This window comes from Odontesthes bonariensis, chromosome 5 (assembly GCF_027942865.1).
Source record: "Odontesthes bonariensis isolate fOdoBon6 chromosome 5, fOdoBon6.hap1, whole genome shotgun sequence".
In the NCBI taxonomy this organism is placed as follows: domain Eukaryota; kingdom Metazoa; phylum Chordata; class Actinopteri; order Atheriniformes; family Atherinopsidae; genus Odontesthes; species Odontesthes bonariensis.
In genome coordinates this window covers 25,383,139-25,409,714 of record NC_134510.1, presented here as the reverse complement: position 1 = coordinate 25,409,714, position 26,576 = coordinate 25,383,139, and the positions used below count along the sequence as shown (strand labels likewise).

Sequence of the window (26,576 nt, the reverse complement as noted above, 5' to 3'; positions counted from 1 at the left end):
CTCTAAGCACTCCTACCTATGGACCCTATAGGAAGGCTGCAGCTCTGAAATATTATGGCACTGGAAAACCGTAACTTTCTGGTGGCTAGCCAGTCTTTTCATGTTAATTTCTAATTAGTGTGGAATTTATTTTCCCGTCAATAATAAGTTATGGCGTTAATCACTTCAGTCCACAAGTTACCTTACTATACAAATACATGAATTTAATAACTATCAGACTATCGAGTCCATTACTGAAAGAGTTGCTGCAGCAGCAACTTTACAAAAAATAAAAAATAAAAACAAGAGGAAAAAATGCACACATTGAAGAGGCCTTTGTCTCCGTTTACCTTTTTATTGTTACACAGTAGTTTACTGGCACCAACGTATGGTAGTTTTCCTCTTGCTACATGTACATAATTGATGTGTCCATCTTCACCTAACAGTAAACAAAAATAAATACAAAATAAACATGTTCTGAAAAGAGGCGACTCTGCAGTGAAGCGAAGATGAAACCGTGAACCGCTTTCATTTCAGCATTCATTCTTGCTTTTACGTGGAAATAATTATTTAGTCATGTTTTGGCAACTTTGCACTTCGAAAATTCATAGAAAGTGACGGCATATAGACAGTCCCCGTGTACAGAAACAAACAGAGGCTTACAGTTAGGCCTCTGACAGTCTCCTGGAGGCAAAGGGCAGGTTGTCTGTCCGTCACTTTTCTGTGGCTTTAGTGTTTAGGTCAGAGAAGACTCTGCTAAGCTTAATGAGACATGATCATTACCTGGTGAATAATCAATGAACGATAAATCCAGTACATGCTGATTAGTACCTGTTACTTCTATAACTGTAAGGGACCAGATGATGTTGCTGAGTATTCTTACACAAATTCATCCTTCAGTTAACAGAGACTTGTGTGAATACCAGCAGAGGGTGCCATGGAGTCAGAGTAACAGCATTTTCTCCAAAATGCTAGATAAAGTGCAGTAGACAACTATTTTCCCTACAATCTAAAATGCCAATTCATTAAACCAACAGCTAATGAACTGGAAGTCAAGCAAATCTATCACTGGACAGAAATCTAAACGCATTACCGATTCATTACTTTTTACAATTTTATATTGAATCAAAGATTTATTAGTGTTCCTCGTTTAGCCATCTCTTTAATCGTATCACTGTGCTATAGAGGAAAGTCGCGGCTCACACTGCGGCTGGACAGCGGGCAGCCGAGTGTGAGGACCGATCTCAGCTTGTGCTTTAATGAGTCCGATTTTCCCGACAGAAACAACACAAACAAAGAAGACAAGAGTGGCCAAGTTAAGAGTTAAATCAGTTAAATCAGACCGCTAAACACGCCGCATTTTCAAAAGTCTGTGCCGGGATCATTCACTTATTCATAAAACAACTTCGATATTAAACGCAATCTTTCCAGGTCAACAGGGAACACTAACACTTCTCAAATCAGTGCACTAGCATGGGCAGCGAGGCATCAGAGCTTGCGACCGAAGCCCCCGTCTATCAACATGCAGTAATACAGTAGCTCGTACAAAAATTGGCTCTTAACAAAAGATAAAGAATAAATTAAATCATTTCTATGTGTTTTGTAAACAAATATGCTAACATCTATTTACAAAAAGTGTACATTGTAATGAGCTGCCTTGTGATGTCGTGAAACTCGCGCTGTCATTTCCGACTCGGTCAGTTATTACTGGTGAGAGATGTTGGCGTTTGTCTTGTAGCGCTGATCAAGGAGGACGTGATGCGTGGCATGCTGTGATGGTACATCTGAGAGGACATGGTGGTAACTGCTCAGTAGAGATAAAAGGATTTGTTCACAAGCCTCCGGACTACAATGTTCTGCTCTGCTATTGCTCAAACATGTTGAATAACACGCTAAAGGAAAATATGCAGCGTCTCAGAGAGCTCAAACACGCAGCTAATTGCACTAAAAGACGCTCTTAACCTCGAGACTCCACTGTAAATAGTGTAAATATACAATACGGCCTGATAATGCTTCAGTACTTAGGTGTGGATGTGGATTTAAAGCCATCAAGGGTACTATAGGAAGCCTTGAGCACATCTCAGTCCCAAATCTGTTTGCATTTCCTCAACAACAGCTGAATACAAAATTATTATTAGTGTTTGAATTCACATTTTGTCTCGGGTATGCACAATCAATCAAAGGCCATTTCTCAAAAAGGCGGCATTCATAAATGTAACGGAGGACTTCGTGAAGCGGAAGCTGCTTGCTACCCTGAATGAGCCCATGTTCACACGAATGCAGATAAATCTCAGAGGGCCGTTTTGTCTCATGTTTTTTTGATCCACGCCAATTTTTCAGAAAGTCTCGTAAAAGTACACGATACAAGCTAAACAGCCAATAGAACATTATATGTCTCTAACTGGACATGCACAAGACACTATAACATACATTTCTGCTTCCTGGTGTTTTTTTTTTTTTTAGGTTTTGAAGCAGGAAGTTCACCAGCAAGTTGAGATTCTCAAAAATAAATCGGGACACAGCCGCCTGAAATAGCTTTTTTTTTTTTTTTTTTTTACATCGTTTTGGGTCAGTAAGTGTGGATGAAACGGCAACAGAAGTGCTTTGAAAGTTATCAGCACCCGTGTGAATACGGCCTAAAACACGCTTCACTGTCTACGAACATGAGAGTGAAGGTGAGAAGACGGGACAGATTTTGTGCTCTGGGTGTAGTGTGTCGGGTTGAGTGCATTAGCAGCAGTGTAAGTGGGCGCCACGGAGGGTGAGCTCTGCACTCCGATTGTGGCTTTACAAAAGTCTGGCGGACAAGATAGCAAGAAGTCCTCGGAACAGGAAGAGAAGGCATTTGGGGAAGAGGAGGGTGGGTTAACAAAAGTTAAGAACAGGTAACAGGGAGCAGGGATGAAGGAAAAGAGAGGAGGGACTGAAGGAAGCCATCTACGGCTGCTCTTCTTTCTTCTTCAGTGATATGCGTTTCTTCCTGGCAGCGAGCATTTCATAGAAGGGGTCCACGCTAACAGCAGATCTGAAATGATGACAGAGAAAAAAACGGAGTTTACTGGGTTAAAAAATACTCGATTAGGAGAAAGACTGAAGCCCTTCCAAACACAAGATATAGAACAGTAATGGCATTATCGCTCTGTTACAGCGCTGGCACCGACTCATTCACAGACCTTCATTCAGACATGCCAGTGAAAGTAAAGACCCGTGTTGTTTGTGGTTGTGCTATAATGTAATAGTCCCTCAGTTTTCTGAGAACATGTCCTGTTGCTTCAACAATTCATAGTAGCGTACCAAATGGTGGTGAATGGAAGAAGCTGAAAATATCACTTCTCTACATATTTAAACCTGCTGAACAGTCAGTGTTACACCGTGAGGGTTCGACTGCACGACTGTAATCGCATCGTGAACTCAAGATTAACGTGATCTTTATTGTACTGAGGACGCCGCCTCTAATGTCATTTATTTCAGATGCTGAGTGAAGAAAATGACCCTGTATTGCAGCTATATTAATGTACATAAAATCATAGCAAAGAGAAGTTTGAACGTTTTGACTTGTCGGTTTCCTCTAAAAGCTGATCACATGTCAAATCAAACCATGCTGCGGTGCACATCTGTCCGTTAATGTGGACGCAGCAGTTCACACAGCTGGGCTGTGCTGGTAACTCACACATGAAGTATGAAAGGGGCTTGAGACAATAATTAGCAAGAGGAAACTAAGAACGAGTCCAAACTGGGAGTGTGGTGTGTGAGGAAGATGAGAGCATCCACACCAACTACAGCACATCTGTGAACCGAGTTTGGCAGGTACAATTTACATACTTGATGCTGTGGATCCACTCATCCTTCTCCTCTGGTGTGGGCGCAGAGATACGGTACACATTGTGGTTTCCTTCCACCACCCTCCCATCAGCCTCTGTCTTACATGCTTTGATCAGCTGGCCTCGGTTGTTGGGGATGTACAGCTCAAAGCAGTTCTGTTTGACAAAGGTAAACAACTTTGAACTCTGAGTAAACTCTCAGAGCATACATTCAATCATGGAATATGAAAATATAACAATAACAGCTCATCACACCGTTCAGCAAACTTACAGGCTTCCGTGGGTCCTCGACTTCACGGATGCTGAGGTTTTCCAAGGGAATGATACCTCGTGGCTCCTTATCCTGTTGGTGAAAAACAGGATTTATCTACCTGTATTTAACATCAACACAAAACTAGACTAAACACACTTGATGGAGTTGTTGGCAGAGCCAGAATATTCCACATATCCTCGACAGCTTGTTAATCCCACCCACGATGCTGTCTGACCAAAGACTTCTCATTCTTCAGCGCACACACAACTTTTGTTGTCGTTTTTGAGAAGTGGATGGAAATAAAGCTCGAAACCCAGCAGAGCTTTCATTTAGACACGAGTTTGGAGGCACAACTTCAACCATTTTCTACAAAAAATATGATACCAAATTAAAGCTGAAAGATCATTTTTAACACACAAAAAAAGAATGAATGCAGCAAACAGCATTAAAGTAACTCAACCAGTACGCTTATTCTTTATAAACACACTGCTTTAGCAAACTATTAACTGAAAAAAATCTGGTTAAATGTCTTTAACTGACACAGTCAAACCTGCATTTCCAGCTCCAATAAATACATGAAAAAGGTTTTAAAAGGGTACAAAAAGTGGATTAAAAGTTCAGAAACACAATGATCCATGGCCTTGAGCTGGGATTTTTCCAAAGATCGCATAAAATAGGTGGATGCATCAGTCTTGTTTTCACTCACTGGATTCTGGACTTGTGTTTTAGACTTCATGTCTGGACTGCAGAGATTCGACCATCACCATTTTGTTTTCTTTTTAAACTGAGCAAAGAAATGTACTGAGCAATGCAGACAATCTATGCATCCCAGCAGGGCCAATTCTTTATCTGTAACCTGTTTTATTGCCTTTTATATTTTAAACAGAACCACAATTTATATCATTAAGGCCATAATCTCACAAAGAAAATGTTTACTGAGGTGACAAATCAAGTGGTCATCTTTCCACAGACTTCTATACGAATGGAGTTTTTGTGCAGCCAGAGGAGTCTCCCCCTGCTGGTAATTAGATAGAATGCACCTTTAATGGAGTTCCACATCATGTCATTTTCATTCATTTTACAAAAAAAGTACAAGTAAACAATGAGGTGTAAAGCAAACCATGAATTTGGAGAATGTGTGAATCCCCTTCTTATAAAACTAAAAATCATCAGAAAATGTTCTGGGTAGAACAAAAGACTTTTAGTGAAGACTTACTGTGGTGTATTCAAAGTAATAAAGGCAGTTGTCTGTGAGAATAAACCATCGACGTTTCCAGGTTTTCACCCTTCCCCCTGGAAATAAAAATAAAAGACACATTATGAGTTACAGCAGAGCAAAGGAAGTAGGGTTGTACATTCACTGAATACTACTCTATAGTCTTTATTCTATCAGCAAACTAAATACCCAATTGTTTTCTACAACTTTTTAAACACTCAGTACATACCTCCTGAGAAAACAAGCAGCGGCAGTAGAGGTTGAAATCGCAGGGAAGAAGCAGAGACAAAGAGAACCAGAGGATTTAAAGGGAGGCAGATGACAAACAGAGACAAGGAGGAGGAAGAGAAGATCGTATTAGTGACACACTAATCACAGGTCCCGCCATGCAAAAGAAAACAATCGGATCTGAAGGCTGCCATAACACAAGGAAGTGAGTCTGTCTGTCAGTGCCAGTGTTTCAGTGCCACAACGACGTGAGCCGATAACTCAGGTGGAGGCAAAGAGGTTGAAAACCTCACAGACAGAAGGACAGTTTCATCATAGCACGAAGCCTCGAAGGTGAGCAGAACACAGCAGAAGACAGAAGGAATCACTTTCTTATCGCAGTGGCAATGAACACTCCCGACATCTGTAACACATACTGCATTTTGTCAGTAAAAGATTGAACGCGATCAGTGTTAAAGGCGACACACAAAATGCAGCAAAGCGCAGCACAAAAGGCCTCGCTAGCATCATCTCACCGAGTTTAAGAAGCCAACCCTCCCTGTCGGGGTTGAAGAAGGTGTGCGTCAGGTCGTTGCCGTCGTCCTCTGGTATCTTGAAGGGTTCATTTTTAATGCTTTCATAGAGGTTCTGGAAAAAAAAACAAAACAGACATCATTAATTCACCAGAAATCTCTCCACATCTACAAAGGGAAACGGCGTGGGTTGGATCGTACTCTGAGCAGCTCCTCTGGCAGGTCGCCCCCCTCGTTGATGCCTCTGTTCATGGAGATGAAACGGTCCAGTCCGGGTTTGTCCCTCACGTTGGGATTATGTAGGCTTGTGTTCAGCATAATTATGGCAAATGACAGCACATAACACGTGTCTGAGCAGGAGAGACAAACAAGAACACACAGAATGACTGAGCACAATGCTACACTGGACCGTAGGAGACAGAAATCCTCCACTTTTTTCTCTCTGAACTAAGGACTTTCTTGGAAAGGGGCAAACGTTGCGACTAGTTCTTCTCCAAATGAATGAAAATACTGTGAACCCTGTGCATCGTGGATAAATTGTGATTTCTATCAAGCAGAAGAGGAGAAAACAAACTTTAACTTTTAGGTGAACAGCTGGCCTGTTGATGTACAGTTGTTTCCCATTAACCAGGTACAGCGTCTACACTCAATATTCATATTCAATATTCAATTCATCTACAGCTCACATCTGCCACACTGAGCAGACATTCTGGTGTCGTGAAGACAACAAAAGAGAAAGCAACTTAATTTTCTCACTTCAGTTTCAGAAAGCTTATCTCACGGTATCACAAAACTAATAGCGTGCCTCCTTATCTTACTACTTGCACAACCAACCAGAAGCGAACATACTGTTACCGTGATGCGGCGCACTGTTACTAACAGGTTTTACCACAACAGGTACAAACACAAAAAGCACAGATTACACCTGATACTGGTATCGGTGCATCATTACTGGTTAACAACTGGACTGATAGGAGAAAAACTATCCCATCCTGCTGCTATCGTTCAATCTCAAAACAAAAAGTGTGCATCACACACTGTGTGCCACACTTGAAAAGATACTAGTGCTTAAACTAAAGAAAACTGAATGAATGCACCTCACATTAAAACTACTCAAAGCATGAGAACTGCAGGGAAAACAAGTCTTGATTGAAATGTATCATGATTATGTGCGTTTCTGTTTAGTTTACCGGTGCTCTGGAAGACTCCGGGGTTGCAGTGGCAGTATCTCTGAGCAAAGGCCTCCATCATTCTGTCAATCTTCTGCGCTTCACCAGGCAAACGGAAACTCCACAGGAACTGTCTGCAGAGAACAAGTCAAGGTTTAGGGCAAATCTGAGTGAGCACGCTCTGCAATTGAGGCAGAGTTGCACAGTCACTGTTGCCCTCTAACAGAAAGCCTTCCCTCAACAACTTGAGGAGCCAACGGGACTTTCCGTTGTTGGGAAATGTTAGCTCGCTGAGGAATGCCTGGACGCCGTTCAATAGATTTTTTTTTGTATTTCGATTGAGACAGAAATGACACAAAAGTGGAGTTTACCTGAGAGCCTGGACGAGGTTGAGATCAGTGAACTCATGGAGGTCAACAAAAGCCTGGAGGACTTTTATGTTGAAGTCATCCCTGCGGAACAGAAGCCTCACAGTTACAAATGGCTGACACAAAACCACAACAGGAGCAGAGACATTTCAGCATCTTGCACCTCTCGCCCAGGTAATCTCCTATGGCGGTCTTGTTGAGGCCTTCTCCTTTGTACAAGAACTGAGCGATGTCCTCTGATGTGTGTCTGAGCAGCTCGTTCTCCACCAGGAACACGATGCCCTGCGGAGAGCACAGAGTCGGAATGAAGCCCAAAATAACAAGCGAAACTAACAGCATCCACACAACTATGAGTCTGCGGTACCTTTTTTGGGTCCATGTTGAATTTTTTCCTCCCCATTGCCACATGCCGACTTTTCTGTAGAGTTTTACTGCAGATCGGACGAAGGGCCAAATATCAGCACGATATTAGAAAATGTTTCACTTATCAACTCCGATGTTACATTCTGTATCACATCAACAAGAGCAATTTCACAACATAGCTAAATAATAATCCAAGCTTTTTTCGACACCTCAGGTAGAAAAAAACAAAAAAAGTCTTATGTTGATCATTTGATGGGCGATATAAAGATAATAACACTTATAAAACAATATTAACTCCCACTGCAACATAAGCATGACTTTGGGATCTTGTAGCAAAGTCTACATGATCTTATTTTTCATCCATCATTTTCAAAACAGACAAATAACATTTTTATTTAACGATTTATTGAAACATATCGATTACCATGAAGGACAAAGTCAGTAAATTACAATAAAAAAACTGAAGTTTAAACTTCTCAGATATTTTGAATGACTTATTATGAAGCTGAGAAATAAATATTTTCGTGGAAAGTCCCAATTCGGTCAATATCCCGCCCCCAGAAAACCCGGTTTAAGTAGCTGAATTATAACAATGCTGTGCTTTCAGAAAGGGTCTGAAAGTGTTACATATGTGTACAACAAAACAAGGCATTGCTGCTTTCACATGTTGCTCTAACTCAGCAACAACTCTCATTATTTTATTCAAACATTTAAAAAGGAGAAAAGAGGACAATGATGAAACCAGTTTTCTGGATTGAACCGAATAGTTTTGAGCGCTGGCTCAATAAAAAGGACAGCTTGTGGCATGACCAAATGCTGGCAACACCACGCCACCAGAGGAGTAATGAAGCTGTGGTGAGAGGAAAAAGGTGCTTCAAGAGAAGAGATGTAAAAATGCAAACAGCTTTTTTCTTCTTTTTTTTTACCTGCCCTCTGTACTGGTCTCCAGTCCTTCGACTTCTAAAATCGCCTCTCTTAACTCCTCCCTGAGCCTCTGGATCTCCTGCAGCAGGACGCCCTTCCTCCTGCGGATGTCCTCCAGCTCAGAGCGCTCCTCTGGGCTCAGGTCTACTGGGACTGCAGGGGAAGACAAGAAGAATGAGTGCACTACTGCTGCAGCTGTAGATCTAACAAGTGGTAACAGTGTCCACACAATCTAGGTTAAAAGCTATTCTCTATTGGTGGCATAAAAATGTGGGGGGGTAAAAAAAGATCATTGTTATTAAAACTCCTATCTTACAATGGAAAGTGGTAAAAAATAAAGGGAGAGAGTAGTGGTAAAACAAATTGAACAAGGAATAAGAAAAAGAGCTGGGCAGTGATGGACTGTAAATACAGAGACTATTGAATTTAAAACCACATTATTCTACACATCTGAATGTTTTGCGTTAATCTACTCTTGTCCACCCTTTCCTTATTCAGAAATAATGACGGTTAAAACCCACTTTTGTAAAGTCACATTCCCACATTCACCTTTTAGATGACTCTACAACAATCTTACCACAATAAATGATAATGTGGCTCAGAAACTGCTGAGGTTTTGCTCTAAATGCCAGTTTCAGTTCATTAATTTCCCCCATACCCACTTCATCCCGTTTAGGGCCGCGGGGTTGGAGTCTATCCAAGCTGCCATCAGGAGAAAAGCAGGGTGAAGGTCGCCAGTCCATAACAGAGCCAACAAAGGCACAAGCAACCGTGCACGCTCACTTTGGTTTAAAATCATGCAAGCTTTTGGGCTTTGGAAGACGGCTGGAGTACACGGAGAAGAACCCACACGTGCACGGGGAGAACATGCAACCTCCACAGTTTCAGTTCATCACTGGGAAATGTGTCAAAGGGACAAATGGTTTGTTCAACCACAAAATTATATTTCCCGATCAACCCAAGTACCAAGTAATTTTCTCTCTCCTGAGATTCAATCAGCAACTACAGAATCAATTAATCTGTGCCACTTGTGGTGAACCAGTACCAGTCTCCATCTATGCTCCGTCTTTAAAGAATAAAATAAATTTAAGGGACACAGCTTGAGAAGGTATTAAAATTCCCTTTCCTATTTATTCATTTACAATCTATTAGCCTGGCAGCTGCTCTGGATTTTCTGCTGTGGCGAAACCAAACCTGGTACAGCCAACAAATCTCTCTGAAGCCATTTTCAAAACTTCGAGCCTACCCGCTTGGGCGACCTATCAAATGACTTAACAAAACAAAAATATGAGCGCCTACCATACATGTTGTATAAATGCATCGGCAATTATTTAAAGCAACCTTTAATTGCCAGATTAACAGTCACACCAGCCAAAAAAATTCAAATGTTTGATGTTTGACCGCTTTAGGAGGCAATGTCAGATATCCTTCACAATCCAAATGATAACGAATAACACAAACACACAAATAACCATCAGATTATCATGTCATCTCTGTTAAAACAGAGTCAAGTGAAACTAAAAAACATAACCTTCATCGGGGTAGCATTAAAAGCAGAGCTGTTGAACTCATAATACACATAGTTACGGTAAAGTGAGCGGGGTTCATTCATTTTAGGGGGTTAAAGTCTGTGCTGCTACGGCTATTTATTAAATTTCTGAGAGATGTAAGTGTCTTGTCTATCTTCAATGACACACGTGATGTAGTAAATGTTTAAAAATGACAATTGCCAGTGCAAGGCAACAAAATTCAACAGCACCACCAGCTGGATCGACACATCTCTGAACAGCAACAAACAACTGAACATTGCGTGTTTGATAGAGATTGTGCTGCAAACATTAATATGTTCATTTATCTAAAAAAAAAAAAAAAAAAATTAAGGGTCTAATTTTTGTCCAAAACACGCAGGTCTGATGCTCAAAGCAGCAACTTGTGATCAGCAGTGGTTGGCAAAACCTCCCAGAATACCGAGTTGACTCTGCAATACAAACAGCTGCTTTACACCACCACCAACCACGCCCACAGTCTGGATCGACTGTGGTGTTTCGTTCACTAAACTGCAGCCTGCACATTAATTACAGCCGGCAAGTGAAAGGCTTGGTGGAAATACGTTTTTGTTTTGTTTTTTTAAATAAAAGACATTGTATAACTTGACGACACGTTGGGATGGTAAATGTCCGCCGACGTTTTCTGTAAAGTTAGCTTCGAGCACACAGCGACACAATCAATATCTAGTTGGCTAAGCTAACACGATCCTGTGCTTTATTTTCACCCAGATATGCTTTGTCGTAAATACACTTCTAGGAAAATAGAGAAAATGGTCTATGCAAAATCATTTTCATTCATAAGTTCAGTGGGACTCACATTGTGTCCAACCTGGGCTAATAAACTGGGGCACAAGCTACACTACTAGCCACGGCTAGCTACAATAGCCAATACAAACAGCGACTTAGTGCGGCCACTTACTGTAGTCCAGTTCATCCATTTTTGGAGCTTTACTTTTAGGCATAAATAGGTCAGAGTCGACTGTCATTAAAGGTTAGAAAATTAGGGATATATATGTAAATATATCCTCAAAACTAAAGGGAAAAAAAAGACAACCCCTGGTGTCGAAATGTTGGGCCGGAGACAAAGAAGGTGGCGACACCGGAAGCGGTCTCTGACTTTGGCGAAGCCGTCTACTTCCGGTCAGTGGTTTTTCAAAATACAATCCCTTTTGGGTGACGTTTGAAGGGCTCAAGATGTTAAGGCTTGATTTCAAACAGTACAAAGGACAGAGAGGGAGAAACCAATTGTATATAACTTCAGTCAGATAATTTAAGTGCTATGCTATTCACTCCCCCACCTTCTTAGCTATGATAATGGGATTTTAATAAAATACCTGGTACCAAAGCTACACTCTTAAGGGACACTAAGAAGCAGAGGTGGAAAGAGTACTGAAAATTTGTACTTAAGTACAAGTACTGTTACATTGCTTAAATTGTAATCAATTACAAGTAAAGGTACTAGTGTTACAAAAATATTTAAGTAAAAGTACAAAGTACTCTTCTCAAAAACTACTCAGAGTATTAATTACTTTTTAACCGATAGATGTGTTATTGCATCATCAATAGCAGACATTAACATCTTTTTGTTCTGGATGAAGATTCTTTGCTCTAGTGTGGCACCAAGCTGTTAATTTGACCTTAATGATCTGTTTTCAGCTGTTTCAACAACTAAATGAACAGACAGTCCACAAACTCCTGCTTCATAAAACCAGTTTTATGTGTATAAATCTCCATGTTTTTCTGTAAGTCTGAGTAACATGCTGAAACAGGGCAGACCATCTGCCTACACATGGTCAAAAGCTTAATTACTCTTTACATCTGTTGCTAGTTTGGTGCAAATTTCCTGTTACATTGTCATATTTCCAATTTTCATTTGCAAATACAATAAAACAAGTCATGAAATATTGATGCTTGTCAAATAAAAGCAACTCTAGTTGATCTTAAATTCAAATATATATTTTTTCTCTTCTCTGGCCTCAGTTTGGCTCTTTCACCACATAAATGCTGAACAACACCACTCCCGGTTTGGCTGTTGAACTTGACTCTATTATAGCCTAAAGGCCTCTGAACTGCTTGAAAGTCAAATTTCTCGCCATCATTTGTTTCACAAATTTATACAATAGACCGAATTACAGAAGGTTAAAATCACTGGACGTTATCCAACAAAAAGAATGTCACAGTGACTGATCTTGTAAGAGGTTTCATTTTCTTTTATACACCAGCTTGCCTCTTGGATATTATCCAGATACATCTCCAGCAGAAAAAAATGGTTGTATATGCAACTCAAGTTGCCAACTTTGCTGATACACCATGTTTCAAACCTGCAGGCCATTTGAAGTGCTTGACATAAGGCATTAAGAGAAAAGAGCCTAAAGCTTTCCAATGGCAGCAAAATGATGAAAGCCATCATATAACCCAATAAAAAGAATATCTCCCTCCTTCTCTGGAAGCACAGTAACAGATCTAACATGTATTTTATTACATTCATGTGTGATATGCAGCTTTGACTGATCAAAGCAGAGCAGTGGGGGAATGTGGTGGCCTCTGCAGGGAGAGTCTAGGGAATCAGAGCTGAAGCACAGTGGAAAGGGAGCAGTAAGAACCTACAAGTTGTATTTGCTCAAATTTTCAAGCAAAGACAACTTTCTCCTTATGGTTACAGAGTTCTGCTTTAATGTTACAATGGGTTAAGTTTAGTGTCATGATACCAGACTCCAGGGCCCAAAAGCCAACTAGTTTGAAGATGATTTATCAACTGATTTTTTTTCCACGGTTCAGTAAACAAGGAAAGCAAGATTTAAGTAAGGCCTGTAGTTATTGATTTCTACATGAAAGCACAGATAATTGAAGCTCAAAACACAAAATGGCCTAAATGTTACCCTACTGGTTAGTGCAATGGTCCACAGAGCGATGGTGGCCAGTGAAGGTATGTGAATAAAAACAGGGAATTTATGCTTTATTTAAAAGTAAAAATGAAAAAAAAACCAACATATTTTGTAGTGTTTGTATAAAGAGAACAAATGAATCACTGATATTCAAACACCACAAAAGGAAAGTTAGAGGCAGACCAACACTGAGGATAAAAGTGTTTAAAATAAAATCCATCTTTCTTATGAAGCATCTAACTACATCAGCAGTCTCTGCTGCTGGCACTTTTGATTTTTATTAGGCGCTCATCATCAGATCAGAGTTAATATGTAAAGCCAAATATTAATAATACATGTATCCTAATATATTCACTTTCATTTTCTATAACAGCTTCATCCTGTTCTGGGTTGCAGGATCCTATAATGCTGCTAATTGTTTTTCCATACTGGACTAAAATCACTGGCCATACAGTGGACTAGTGCTTGTCTGCATTTATTGTACCCTTAAAACTTTTGTGTTTATTTTTAGGGGCTGGTTGGTGGTCTTTTTTAAGGTCATCTTCAGTGCCTTACAGCGCTGGGGTCAGAGATCTGAAACTCTCTGGGACAACAGAACCTCAAAGATATATTCACACTCAGGAACATGTAAAAAAAAAAAAAAAAAAATAGCTATGTCCAAATAGCACAAATATATTTAAGAGAAAATTACTCTCCTGATACGGTCTGTCAGTTACCTATCTTATCGTTAGTGTGATTAAGAGTGACGCAGATGAATGACCTCTTACATAAAATGCTGATTAAAGCAAGAGCTCACACCTGTTATAAAAATGCTGAGACACATCAGATAAAAAAGCATCCATTTGCTCCAAACTGCTGAAGTTACATTTATTTGAAACCACATATAGCTATTAACTGTACATTACGTGTATTTTCATTGATTTAGTAATAATTACAATGTCATTACAGGCAGTCCTCTATAGACATCTTAATGGCATTATCAACTCAGGAGTTACACCCCGACACTGTCATATCAAAATAGTCTATGACACCATGGTCCCAGCTACGGCCGTAGACAACAGCAGGTTCAGGAAAGTAAACTGGCATGACTAGGCTCCGAAACATCAAGACTAAACAATTTGGCAAAATGTGTATATCCTGTTTGGTAATATTACGAGCCAGGACTCAAAATGCTGTACTCACATTCTGTAGCTGTGCGAGAACAGTGTAATTGTGGTAAACTAGCTGCACGGGGCTCTCAAAGGGGGAAAAACAAGGCAAAGCAGAAAAAAAAAAATACATCCTGGTAGGTACAACATTTTACTCCATTTTCTGCAGTTGGGTTCAAAAGTTCATGACCAGCAGCCAGAATTTACAGGCTTATTATACAAAGGCATTGATTTGTCTCAGCGTGACCGAGTCATACAGTATGTTGATGACGATGATGCGAGGAGTTGGCACGTGATCTGACACTGATGACGGTTTTTCTCTGCGAGTCAAATTCATTTCTAAAAAGGACTCAGGCTCCACGCTGTGCTGTAAGGCTTTACTTATCATTTGGAAGTTTGTTTTCAGCACGTTTTATTTAAAAAAAAAAACAACAACAACAATTTTTAACAGTGCAAAAAAAGGTTTTTCTTCCATCTGATCTGACGATGCAGCACTGCTTTACTTAGTGTGGCTTCCTTGTCAGTCTTTTTCTGTCCTTTCAGTCCAACTTTTCCTCCGCTCTGAGTGTTCAAATAGCAGTCAGTGAAATTAATGTGATCCATTCTTATTACCTGGACGGGGCTGCTAATGCCAACCGATCCATTTTTCTGAAACAAACGACATCGGACTATGTTACTCTGAGGTTAGTATGGAAATGTAACTGTGCAACTGCCGAAAACAGCTCAAGTTTGTGCAAAATAAATGCACTGCTTCCTATTTAACTGAGGCACGTGGTGTCCTCTGATCACACTATCAAACATGATAACTGATGTTTCAGACAGGGAATAATGCTGAATATGATTCCTTTTTTTGTTTTGTTTTTTGTCACTGGGGAAAAGCATCGACAAAGAAGCTTGCTTTGTTCATTTTTTTTTTTTTTAAGACTAATATCACCGACACGTCCAGCATCCACTGGTGAAGGGAAACAGGCAGAATCCAGGTATGTTAAAACTGGTTCAACGGTTCCACTTCTCCGACTCATTTAATGATTCTAAAAAGTTTGTTCTTGCTGCTCGGCGGCGCAGACTCGGAGCCACATTTTTCCCCTGTTCAACAGCGGTTGGGTGGCACGCTCAAAGATAACAGTTTGTAGTTGGTACAAAGAATCATTCTAAATATACAATAATAGCTTTGCTTTTTATGTAGCTGATTTAATCTCACAGGTCGACGTCAGATCGATAAGATTTAGGTTCCTCGTATAAGAAAGAACAGGCAAAGGTACAGCTGAACTGTGTCAGATAAGGCATTCCTTTAAGGGACTGAAGTGTTTATACTTTTGGACATTTGGACACTGATGGAGGTGAGGCTGAAGATAAGGGAGAAGGATTGTTTATCATGTTGGGCTGGCCCATGTGAATCTCAGTGTGTATATATATATATATATATCTTCTTTTTTTTTTTTTTAAATAACTTTCCACATTTGAAAAACAACTTTTTTGGGGGAAAATAATCTGATTTATCACTGTCTCAGTGTAAGGCAAAAATCAGGTAGTGCTTCTTTGCATGCATACTAACATGTACACATCCAACACATGCACCATCAGCACAGAAACACCCAAAACATTCGATTGTTCTTCCCTCTTATTATCCAGAGCTGTGCAGTTTTCATGCTTCTCGGGGTACGCTGAGCGCGATCCAACATCTGTGCAACGAAGCACATTTTTCATCCATTCTCAAATTTAATATTAATCCCTGCAGTCGTTCTCCAATGATGCGTGGCTCGGGGAGTTTTCCCTTTCGTTAATCCCTACAAAAGCAGTTCCTGCAATCCAGGCTAATTTAGGTGTCTCGGATACTACCCCTTCTCTCAGAGTAGTGATGGCAACAGAGATGAAATAAATCAGTAGAGTGCCGATATGTCATTCTACTCAAAGAATCCCTGATTAAAATCTAGTAATCTGCACTCCAGTATCTCCAACAATGAGACGAGCGATGGAAGGATGGACCTGTGAAACAGTGAGAGATCAAGAAAAAACGTCATTAATATCTAATGAACACAATACCACAGCATTAATACTTGGTGCAAAGCACATCCTATGTGATCACATAGTTACTACACAGATTTTCAGCATTCCATGACAATTATATTGAGTACAAAGCACGATTTTTGTTCCCTCTGACCTGCGCTTGGAGCGGCCCGTAGGGCACGAGTTCTCCGTCCACAGTGAGCGTTCCTCGTGTAGACAGAGGCTGCAGCCTGAAGGCCCTGCAGGTAATGTGGCTCACGTACGGTGAGCTGACGGAGTGGTGGTTTCCCCTCTCCATGGCAAAGAACAGTCTGAGTAGCGTGGCTCTGGAGATCCCTGCCCGCACAAAGGTCAAGTGGATCAGCCCATCGTCAAACTTGGCCTGGGGTGCAGCATGGAGGTCAGCCCCGAGGTGGGTCTGATAAAGGGCCAAGACCAAAACAAAGTCCCCTTCAATGGTGACCCAGTCTCTAGTGGGAATGGGTTGGTCAAGAGGGGGTAACAAGTCATCTCTTGGTAGATCGAAAGGCAGCGAGACAAATGGACGGTTCTTGAAGGGTCCTGCTGGTTCAGCAATGTCAAAGTTAAAGGATGAGGACGGTGTGCGTAAGGAAGGAGACGGCGAGGTGGAATTTGGGGTGTTTGGACGGGGGACGAGGTAGGATGACGAGTGCGGGGAGGCGCAAGAAGGGGAAGAGGGCGGTGTAGGGGACAGAGAGAGGGAAGGGAACTTAGGGGGGAGGGTGTTTGAGTGGGAGTGCTGAAGGAGTGAGAGGGGCCTCGGACGGGAGGCGTTTTGGTTTTGGTCCAGCGCCTTCTTCTTGTAAGAGAAGGGAGAGTGACGAAAAGGAGAGGAGATGGTGAGGGATCGCTCACGAGCCACATCCAGTGGGTAAGACTCTTTCTGGAAGTAGGTTCCATTCAGGTCCATGTCTTCCACCCCATATGAGGAGCCAGAATCTGTGCTGGCCTCCTGACCGAGAGGCTGGCTGAACAGAGCGTCGGCTATCTGACTGGACGGAGCTGAATTCTTTCTTACCATCTTTCTGGCTTCCTGAAGGTCGTCCTGGTGATTGATGCAACGCTCGGCCTCTTCATCTGCCTCTCGCCCCATGTCTACCCCGTAGCTCTCGCCCAGCTCTCTTGCATGCAGCACTCCCTCCACCTCTACTGATCCACCACTGCTTTCCCCATCCTTCCCCCTATCCTCCTCCATCTCGCCAGAGTATTGATCCTCCGTTCCTTCATCTTCCCTTTCATCATCGATCCTCGTCAACCTTTCTTCCCTTCCCATATTGTCATTTGATTCAGAACTCGTCCCGGACCTCTCCGAACATGTCCCAGACTTCTCCTCTTCTGCTTCCATTTCCATCTCCATCTGCCCCTCCCTCTCTCTGTCTTCTGCCAGACTGCTTGCCCTCACAACACCGGTTCCTCCTCCTCTGGCCCTCTCCCTTCTTCTCTCCCTCTCTCTCTGCCTCTCCTCCTTTTCCCTCTCTCCTTCACCCTTCCGCAGGCTCCTCTGCTCGCTGATGCCTATATCAGAGCAGGTGCGATGTATAGGCGTCCGACAGAAGCCATCCAGGCCTTCTGTGATACTGCGGGAGAGTGGTCTTCTTGGCGGAGGTGTGCCATCTGAGTAAGTGGTGACGACAGAGGGAGGCAGGAAAGACAGACGACCCTTGTAGGATCGAAGCGAGGCAATGCGCACTAAGGTGCCGAGGGTGAAGCGCGCTGAGCCCAAGCCACGATACCTGTAAAATTAACATTTAAAGTTAAGTCACGTTTACTGCGTTTTTGAACAAAGTGATGCCGCATAAGTAGTGACACCCACCTCTCACTCTCAATGTCCACATCGGACACAAAGCCCCAGGCAACGGAAAGGAAGGAAAACAGCCTCCTGGGAGCAGCAGCACGGCTGTTGTTGGATGGAGCAGGGCTTGTCGTCACGGAGACCAGGTCCATGGGTCGGACACCGCCTCGACAGAGCAAAAAGCAGCAGTTCAACAGAAGGGGCTCTCGAAGGCACATGTCATACCTTGGAGAGGTGTGCAGGGAAAAAAAGAAAAGGAAACAAAAAAATAAATTTTTCAGCACTAGATTTAACCAAACCTAACAGGGAATGTGAAGGTACGACCCGCCTGGGTTACGTGTTGGGACGAGAGCGCCTTTTTGTGGGGTACACTCTCCTGTTACTGTGCCTGCTGCAGTTGCGAGGTTAGCTTTGATTTAGTTTGGCTAAAACGGCGCTCAAAAGGGTCAAATTTGATGGAGAAGAAGAAAGATGGAGACGAAAAAGGGACAAAAACTGACCTTAAAAGGTAAAACCTAATTACATTGCCAAGATGCAAATTAAACTACATAGATCCACACGCTGTACATATATTACTGGCCCTTGTGCACTAAAGCACCTCCACTCAGTTCTGTGCATAAGGAAAACTACATTGTAGGAGTGAGTGGATGCACTTTATGTGAATTTAAAAGTTAGTGATTCAAGCTTGCAAAAAGTTTTGCAGCAAATCTACGTAGCATTTGCTAATAAAAATGATATTTCTTGCAATACCTGACCAACTTTTTGTCCAATTTATTAAACTAAGGCAGTTATAGCACTCTACATAGATCCAGCGAAGTGTTAATTTTATGGAGTTGTAATCAGTGGGTGTAATAAGCTGCTGTTTGTTAAAAAGAATTTGCTATTATCTTGGAATGTGTTAATCAATGCTTTTTTTAAAAATGCAGAGGACATGTATGTTTCTTACTGTTTAATGTGGACTAGAAATGCACTGAAACATTTCTGCTATTGTTGTGGTATTTGCATAAAGACTTGATCCTACAGGTCAGTAATCAGGGTCCCTCCATATCAAATAACGGCCGCAGTGCGAGCAGATCCAGCCTGTAATTCAGTGTGGCGGGAGGCCAACTTCTCACTCTCGAGTAAATCAACGTGTCCACGATTTTTACAAAATCTGTGTTCCTTCTGCAGCGATTTAGTTAGGTACAAAAGACTGCTTTGAAAGATAGCTCTATATGCTCTTGTGTTGACAGTGCAGACAGAGATGTGTTCTTTGGCCCCGTCGCACACCTAAAGCGGAGCTGTAAGGCATTTCCCAATCACAGATGGCACATGATTTACTGATATAAATGAGAGACATGCTCACCCTGCGTGGTGGTTGATGGAACCAGCCAGTGCATTCCCAGAGCCGCAGGGCAGAATGCCGACGGGTGTTTTTATTGCTTGTTCCCAGTCTGGGCGCTCCATCAGCCCATTAATTACCTGCAGAAATATAACACAGGAATGTTGAGACAATCACATCGACGGACACATAAATACACGTGTCCAAAAAAAACTATAACATATCTGTAGAGACTGTCTCAGCCCTCACCTCGTGCAGCAAGCCATCCCCAGAAACTATGATGATGCCGTCCCACTCTGAGAGCGGTATCTCTCTGATGAGCTCTCTTGCGTGGTTCTGACGTTCTGAGATGAGATCAAATATTGCCCGTTATACGCACATGTCTCACGTACATGTCTACCACCTGTAACACGGGGCTGTTTTTGGCTTTGCGTTACCTGTCTGTATGAGGTTGAAGCTGATGTTGGCCTCTCTGATCATCGGCAGGATGTAGGTCTGACACCACTGCACTGCCTGGCCCCTTCCACTGAACGGATTGACCAATAACAGTAGTCGCCTGGGACGAGGTAGGAGACTTCTTGAAAATTCTGCGTGACAAAAAAGAAAAAAAAACACAACTGGGACATGAGCTAAGCTCTTATTACAGCGTTGCCCAACCCTGGACTTTGAGTGCATTTAACTAATTGAGCCTCTTTTATTTCACGTCACACAATCTACTTCACCCTGCACAGCACTGCCATTTGATTCACTTCTGTTAATCATTTAAGTTCAGAAACATGGTAAGAAAACACTTCTAAACTTGTTGTGTCGGTCCCCGATTTAGTTTTGGGATCAAAACAGTCTGCTGAAGCAGTAGAGCAAAGGTACCTCCCTCCTTTTTTTTTCCGGGAGGAAAAGCAATAGTTAAACCTACAAATCGTGCTAAGATAAAGTGTGGTAATGATGCCAACGGATGAAGGGAAGGAGTTGAAATGGCTGTGCTAAAGCTGGATTACGCAACAAATTAGACCAAAGCAAAGCAGAAACCAACGAACCACGGCTGTCACGCCAATCGGCGTTAGAATGGAGACAGTGATTCTATAATAGTGCTGAGCGACGTGAATTTTTGACAGATTATGACTGAAGCGTGACAAGAGAAGGCACGAAGAGGACGAGCGAGAGTCAAAATCAAATCATGGCTTCATTTCCCTTTTTTCAAAGTTGTGGGAAGGAGGGTGAGAGACAGGTTGTGACTAAGGACAGCCGAAGATGAAGACGAGAAGGGACGAAAGGACGAAGAAAAGATGGAGAAGCTGGGAAAGTGAAGCGATGCACAGACAAAAGTTTTGAAAAAAAAAAAAAGACATAAAAACCAGCCAGGGAAAGTAAACAAAAAGCAGTTATCTGGTTGATAACTGATCCTGGTGAATATGGCAAGAAGAAGGGCTGGCAAGCTTCAGCGACCCCACCCTCTGCATCTTTACATTTGACACGGTATGATACAGGCCGTGTGTGCAGTACAGATAAGGGAGGGAATAATGGAGTATAGTTATAGATAAATAAGCTCAGGGGGTTGTCACTTGAAACAAACTAAATAAACAGCTGCCCGGATATGAATGCCTATCTGGGTGTATTCGTCTTAATCTAAGTTAAAAACCATTGTTTTTGTTTTCTGTTCTTTTCTTTTTTTTCCCTGCATGGCTAACAAATTTTTGGCCAATTTGTTCTCTCAGTGTGTGCGCTGTACATACAGGAAAGTCTTGGAACACTGTGACATTAAGCTAAACTTAGCAAGCAATTACAAAGGAGGTGTAAATCAAAGCAGAATGAGGCAGCATTGTGTGGAGTTCAAGACTTAGTCATGGAGACAATCATGAAGGTCAGAGCAAGCAAGTCCCACAAAAATGTGTGACCAGTAAGCTGTCACTATTGAAAACAAATGAAGCCATTTAACTCAACAAAGTATCAACGATCAACATCCTTAAACAGAAACAGAGTAACCTCTGTGGTTTGAGTTGCTGGAACTTTGGACACAAAATTAGAAATCCTGTCATTTTCCACCTAAACAATCAAATTAATTTTGGTTTTATGTTGATGAAGCCGAGTTTCTTTGGATTTATGACTCAAAAGACATTTCATCATGCTGTGTCTCAGGAGATCACCGTGGTTATTTTTTTACTATTTAGAAAAGGGTATTACAGATGAAAACAACCCAAGAAAAGAACAAAGACAACCTTGCTTTTGAAATTCTGCTTTCGTAACGCATCTTCTCGCAGACCAGCGGACAGGACGCAACTAAAACATCCATACAGGTGTTTACCACCGTTTCCCTGGCGACCTTTAGGAAAATCCTTGTAGGTTTAAAGGATAAGACCGGTTTTTTGACATCGGGCCCTTGATTTCACATTATAACATGATGTTCTACTCACCCCTGCTTGTTGTTGAACATTTGGAGCTGTTCCGAAGATATTCGCGAGGCGTCTGGCTGCTCTCTTGAGATATTCGGCCATGAAACGGTTTCCTATGGGCAAGCTTATACAGGCACAAACTATGCTGTTTATAATTTATTAATTACTGTACACTAGCACTGATAACGTGGAGGTGCGTCGCTTACTTAAAAAAATCCGGGTTACTAATTTTGAATTTTAGCCGAATGAATAAATAGGCAGCAGGTCTGTGGGCTGTCTGTGGCAGTAGCACGACGAGGACGTCAGTAACACCCACTTTAAGACAAAAAAATCAAAATTACAATAACCCGGATTTTTTTAAGTAAGCGACGCACCTCCACGTTATCAGTGCTAATGTACAGTAATTAATAAATTATAAACAGCATATTTTGTGCCTGTATAAGCTTGCCCATAGGAAACCGTTTCATGGCCGAATATCTCAAGAGAGCAGCCAGACGCCTCTCGAATATCTTCGGAACAGCTCCAAATGTTCAACAACAAGCAGGGGTGAGTAGAACATCATGTTATAATGTGAAATCAAGGGCCCAATGTCAAAAAACCGGTCTTATCCTTTAAATAGACGATACCCAATTTGCATATTTCAAAGAATTTCATATCAACCTTCATACAGAAACGTGTTTGCTTAATGGCGACGGCAGTAAAAACTACAGCTTATTCACCTGAGGGTAATAATTTGTGATGCGTCTTTAAGAAAAATCTTACGACCCTGCAAGTACATTATCCTGACATGCTGATGTCAAAACTGCCTGAAACCTCGAGCATCACATGGAGCCAACGAGGTGAAACGCCCACTCACCTGTGTCAGCAGTGACGGTCACACCTCTGAGTAGACACTGCACAGCGGCCGACCACCTCTCAGCTTCGGGCCTGCTTTCTGCTAGGTAGGCCCTCACCTGCCTGCGTCGCGACACCCCCTTCCGTCGTTTCCCCGGAGGGTACCAGTACAGCACCAGCAGGGGCGGTGCAGGGGCACGAGGGCAGCTGCACCCCACCAGCTCTGATAAAGGGAGCAGGAGACGGGCCTCCTTTCCTGAACGTGGTGACAGCCGCTGAATGTGTAGGTGGGTGTGGGTGAGGGTCAAGGCATAATTGGACGCCAGAGTTGGGGAGGCAGCGGGGGAGAGCCCTCCTGGACTTCCAGGGCTGTTGGGGCAGCTGTTATTGTTGCCGTTACTGCCAGATCCCCAGCTGGCAAACTGGCCATGAAGGAGGGCTTCTGCTGGAGAAGGTGAAGAAGGTTCCGGGGATCGCATCCTCGCTGTTCGAGTGGACAAAGTTCACCAGTCTTAAAACAGTGGATCTTTATGTGGTTAGAAGCCTGAAGAGTGGCAGCTCCTCAAGGTCTAATGGGAAAATCTGAGAACTTTATCCCTGAAACCACTTCAAAATCATTCTTCGAGCAACGTCCCTTCGGTTCCTGTGTGTCCGTGTCAGATTAGGGCTTCATTTAAAAAAAAAAAACTTTGTCCAGTTAAAGGTGTCGTTTGTTTAGAGTGATCATCCAGTGAAGATGGGAACTGCTAAAACAAGTATTTATGTCACAGTTTGATCTGTCAGCTTACACCGATCCCTGTCAGTTGAAAACTTAGACGGGCAATACTTCAATACAACAGGACTTAACAATGTAAAATCAGACTTTTTTAAACAAGTGTTCTTCACGTAAAATTTGCATATGTATAAAAACAGTTTCACATAACAACTTAAAGCCACCTCTTTTGATAGCAATGCAAGGCAGCGGAGCAGCAACTTTACATCAACAAGAAATCTTTAAATAATTACACAAATGGACAAAACTGAACCTCTAAAATTCATTAACAAATCGATCAAATGAAGTCTTAAGACAAAGCGAACACACCTTGCTCACACAAGGAGGCTAAAACAATTCAATTAAGTGAATGCACAAGATTTATGTAAATTATGTTGCATGGTAAGTGCAAACTGAAGTGTAATTAATGCCACAAAGATATGATAAGTGCAGGTTGTTCGACCTTTGATACCTCTATTGCTATCTTAAAACTCAGTGATATACAGGAGGCAGACAAGAGGAGTGACAAGGCCAGTCTCCCAGACAGTAGTGTGATACGTTAAAGTTTTATCCGAGAAAATTCTCCTCCACAAACAACAACAAAAAGAAAAAAAAAACAACAAAAGACAAAACAGAAAAGAGAAACAAAAAAACAAAAGACAAACAAGAAGACAGTTCCAGGCAAGTCCTTAGTTTATGTCATCTTAATGTCCTTTAACAAAGCCTCACGTTCCCTCCCAAAGACCTCTGTTCCTGTATGGGGGAGCAGGAGGGGACAACTGTAAATGTAAGAAGTGGAGAACAAACAAAACTGCAGTGTGATCATTCTGGAAGTATCTCTAAAGCAGGTAGACCAAATTAATTTGTACCCTGAATGTTGCTGAGCAAAGGAAAATGATTCCTTATCACGTTTTCTTAACATTTGGAGTGCGGCGAGTACAGAAGAGAGCTGTGATAAGAGGCAGAGATTGTGCTAACAGGGTGAAGCAATACAAGATCCATCGTGCTCCTTGACCTTAGGTGCATCTACTGACTCACAGTCACACATCCTCAATGGCCTTTGCTGAGACATCACATTAGTTTTGTCTGGAGGATGAAATGACCACACTTTGCTGGTATTTTTCTTCTACTCAGAGCTCTTGGCTAACGGGATTTGGGGACAAAGTGCCTCTTTCACAAACTGAATCTTGGAACGCTGACCTAAATGGTACAGGATTTTAGAGCGTTAGCAATGCGCATTAGAAATTTCATCATAGAACAAAGAAATTAATTAATTAGGAGTCAGATTAAGAATTAACAGTGACTACAAGTGGGGGGAAATGGCAGAACAAACTCGTAAATTTAACCTTATACATTAGTGGCCGCATTAATTCTGACAGCAGTGAATTGATCTTCTACAAGAGGTTTATTGTTGAAGCTCCAAGTAAGCTGGGTCCTAACCATGCGTCTGAATATAATGATTACTGCTGTGGGACTTCAGTATACCATAAATTAATAACCTGGTCACATCTTCCAAGTTCTGTAACAGTCAGGAAACATTGAGCAAGCTGTAATGGAGACAAAATCAATACATGGCGGATGTCCTGTCCTGACAAAACACGCAGAAAAGCACCTCACTGATGCCTATTGTTGCACCTTACGTCCTTGAAGCGCAGGGCGGGTACACCCAGAAATAATAACACAAGCAGGCTAAATTTGTCACCCACACAATGAGGCTGCTGTTGAATATGTTGGTCAAGCTGCGGTGGGGTTACGCCTTGGGCACGGGAGCATTCATCCACCCAGGATAATGTTCACACTCAGTAGTCGCGTTAAAAGCTTGTTTAGCAGTCTGATGATATTTAGTAAATGCCAATGCGCCGGTAAACTTTGCTCGATGTTGTCAGCCTGCGCCAGCTAGCTGCCTGACCGGCCAGCTAACTTACAAACTGCATTTCAACAATTGCTGTACAGTCAAGCCGAAGAACCATTTTCACTAACGTTTAAGGATTGAGGAAATTAAGAGGAGTTTAAAGTTGTAAGGAACCACGAAGTATCTAATAACGGTGCTAGCAAATGTGATGGGCTCGAGCTTAACTGCTGTAAACTGCTGCCTGTCACAGCGTTGTCAGTTAGCACTGGCTAGCAGTTAGCCATTCACGCGCAGCTTTGGTTTAAGCCAGTTTACAGCTATTACAAACTATTTCCTCGTAATTAGACAGGTCGTACATCAGGCATACCAAAACGCACTAATTGAAGTTTCAAGTTTCTTATCTTATTTCCATTTAAGAGGGCAGACACGTCAGAGCGTTGGCTAACGGGGCGTTTTGTGTATCAATAATACACGATAAATCGTCCTTTTTTTTTTTAGCTCAATATTATGGAAGCCCGGGATAGAAAACGAGTCCAGCTGGACCAAACACAAAGATAACAAAGCCGAAGATTACCTCATTTTGTCTACCCCTTCACGACGAGTTAGTCGCGGGCTGTGGAAACTGTGGCTCGGTGCAGGAAGTGTCTGGAGACGAAGCAGCAGCAGCAGCACCTCTGAGCGGCGGAGAGGAAATCCAATGACGATAAGGAAACATCGCAACACCCACCGACATTCTCCAATCATTGACTGGCCACCACTTCCGGTCTTGTACGAAATTCTGTTCCCCCGTGAGAATCTGTTCCCCCTGTGTCGGGAGCGCGCTTTGCAGCCAGAGAGGCGGATCCGAACATGTTTGCGGCGCTTCTCATCGATTTCTCAGTTAAACGACTCTCGTATCATGTTGTAACTTTCAGTTTAATCGACAGTTTCTGTAAAAAAGAAAAACAAACCTGTAAAATAAACTACAAATAAACCTACTTGTGTGTGAGTTCTTCTGACACGTTTTTTTAATCGCAAAGAGAATCAGTCTTTCCATCTTTTGTCATGTTCACTTTAGCCTGACAAATATCAGTTAGCCAGCAAACGCTGTCTTCCAACACATTGTGGTATTTATCATTTTTATTGATGATATAAAAGGATGGAAGCTAGCTGTTAGCAGGACACGAAAAATTAGATAATAAGCTCTAGCATAATATTA

General features: G+C 42.1%; 2 protein-coding genes across 4 annotated transcripts; both read right to left on the bottom strand.

The window, feature by feature from the left end:
• Positions 1-313: 313 nt before the first annotated feature.
• On the bottom strand, positions 314-11,485 carry cyth2 (cytohesin 2). Of its 2 annotated transcripts, XM_075465643.1 has the most exons (12): positions 11,300-11,485; positions 8,836-8,986; positions 7,911-7,977; positions 7,710-7,828; positions 7,550-7,630; positions 7,200-7,312; positions 6,211-6,359; positions 6,013-6,124; positions 5,270-5,346; positions 4,072-4,143; positions 3,802-3,956; positions 314-3,004 (listed from the first exon to the last, which is right to left on the bottom strand). In XM_075465643.1, exons 1-12 carry the CDS (start codon positions 11,364-11,366, stop codon positions 2,917-2,919), a joined length of 1,251 nt encoding a protein of 416 aa, XP_075321758.1. In that variant the 5' UTR covers positions 11,367-11,485; the 3' UTR covers positions 314-2,916. The 2 variants fall into 2 exon arrangements, 1 of the variants encoding a protein (XP_075321758.1); XR_012769813.1 differs by lacking the exons at positions 314-3,004; positions 3,802-3,956; positions 4,072-4,143 and adding an exon at positions 5,499-5,900 and having other exon boundaries at positions 5,264-5,346.
• Positions 11,486-14,068: 2,583 nt separating this feature from the next.
• On the bottom strand, positions 14,069-26,091 carry sphk2 (sphingosine kinase 2). Of its 2 annotated transcripts, none has more exons than XM_075465642.1 (8): positions 25,953-26,091; positions 22,798-24,305; positions 19,992-20,141; positions 19,804-19,898; positions 19,579-19,694; positions 18,255-18,458; positions 16,575-18,174; positions 14,069-16,399 (listed from the first exon to the last, which is right to left on the bottom strand). In XM_075465642.1, the coding sequence occupies exons 2-8, from the start codon at positions 23,252-23,254 to the stop codon at positions 16,337-16,339; spliced, it is 2,685 nt and encodes an 894-aa protein (XP_075321757.1). In that variant the 5' UTR covers positions 23,255-24,305; positions 25,953-26,091; the 3' UTR covers positions 14,069-16,336. The 2 variants fall into 2 exon arrangements, with proteins under 2 accessions (XP_075321757.1, XP_075321756.1); XM_075465641.1 differs by having other exon boundaries at positions 22,798-24,279.
• Between the last annotated feature and the right edge of the window lie 485 nt (positions 26,092-26,576).

What these genes read in the sequence shown, in the direction of transcription:
- cyth2 (XM_075465643.1), bottom strand. Translation starts at nt 11,366, where the DNA reads ATGACAGTCGACTCTGACCTATTTATGCCTAAAAGTAAAGCTCCAAAA. An exon ending in CGGAGTCTTCCAGAGCACCG is followed by an intron (nt 6,360 to 7,199) that starts GTAAACTAAACA and finishes TCTCCTGCTCAG; the next exon opens with ACACGTGTTATGTGCTGTCA. An exon ending in TGCCAGAGGAGCTGCTCAGA is followed by an intron (nt 6,125 to 6,210) that starts GTACGATCCAAC and finishes TTTTTTTTCCAG; the next exon opens with AACCTCTATGAAAGCATTAA.
- sphk2 (XM_075465642.1), bottom strand. Translation starts at nt 23,254, where the DNA reads ATGCGATCCCCGGAACCTTCTTCACCTTCTCCAGCAGAAGCCCTCCTT. An exon ending in GACCGTCACTGCTGACACAG is followed by an intron (nt 20,142 to 22,797) that starts GTGAGTGGGCGT and finishes TTTGTCACGCAG; the next exon opens with AATTTTCAAGAAGTCTCCTA. An exon ending in ACGGGCCGCTCCAAGCGCAG is followed by an intron (nt 16,400 to 16,574) that starts GTCAGAGGGAAC and finishes ACTGTTTCACAG; the next exon opens with GTCCATCCTTCCATCGCTCG.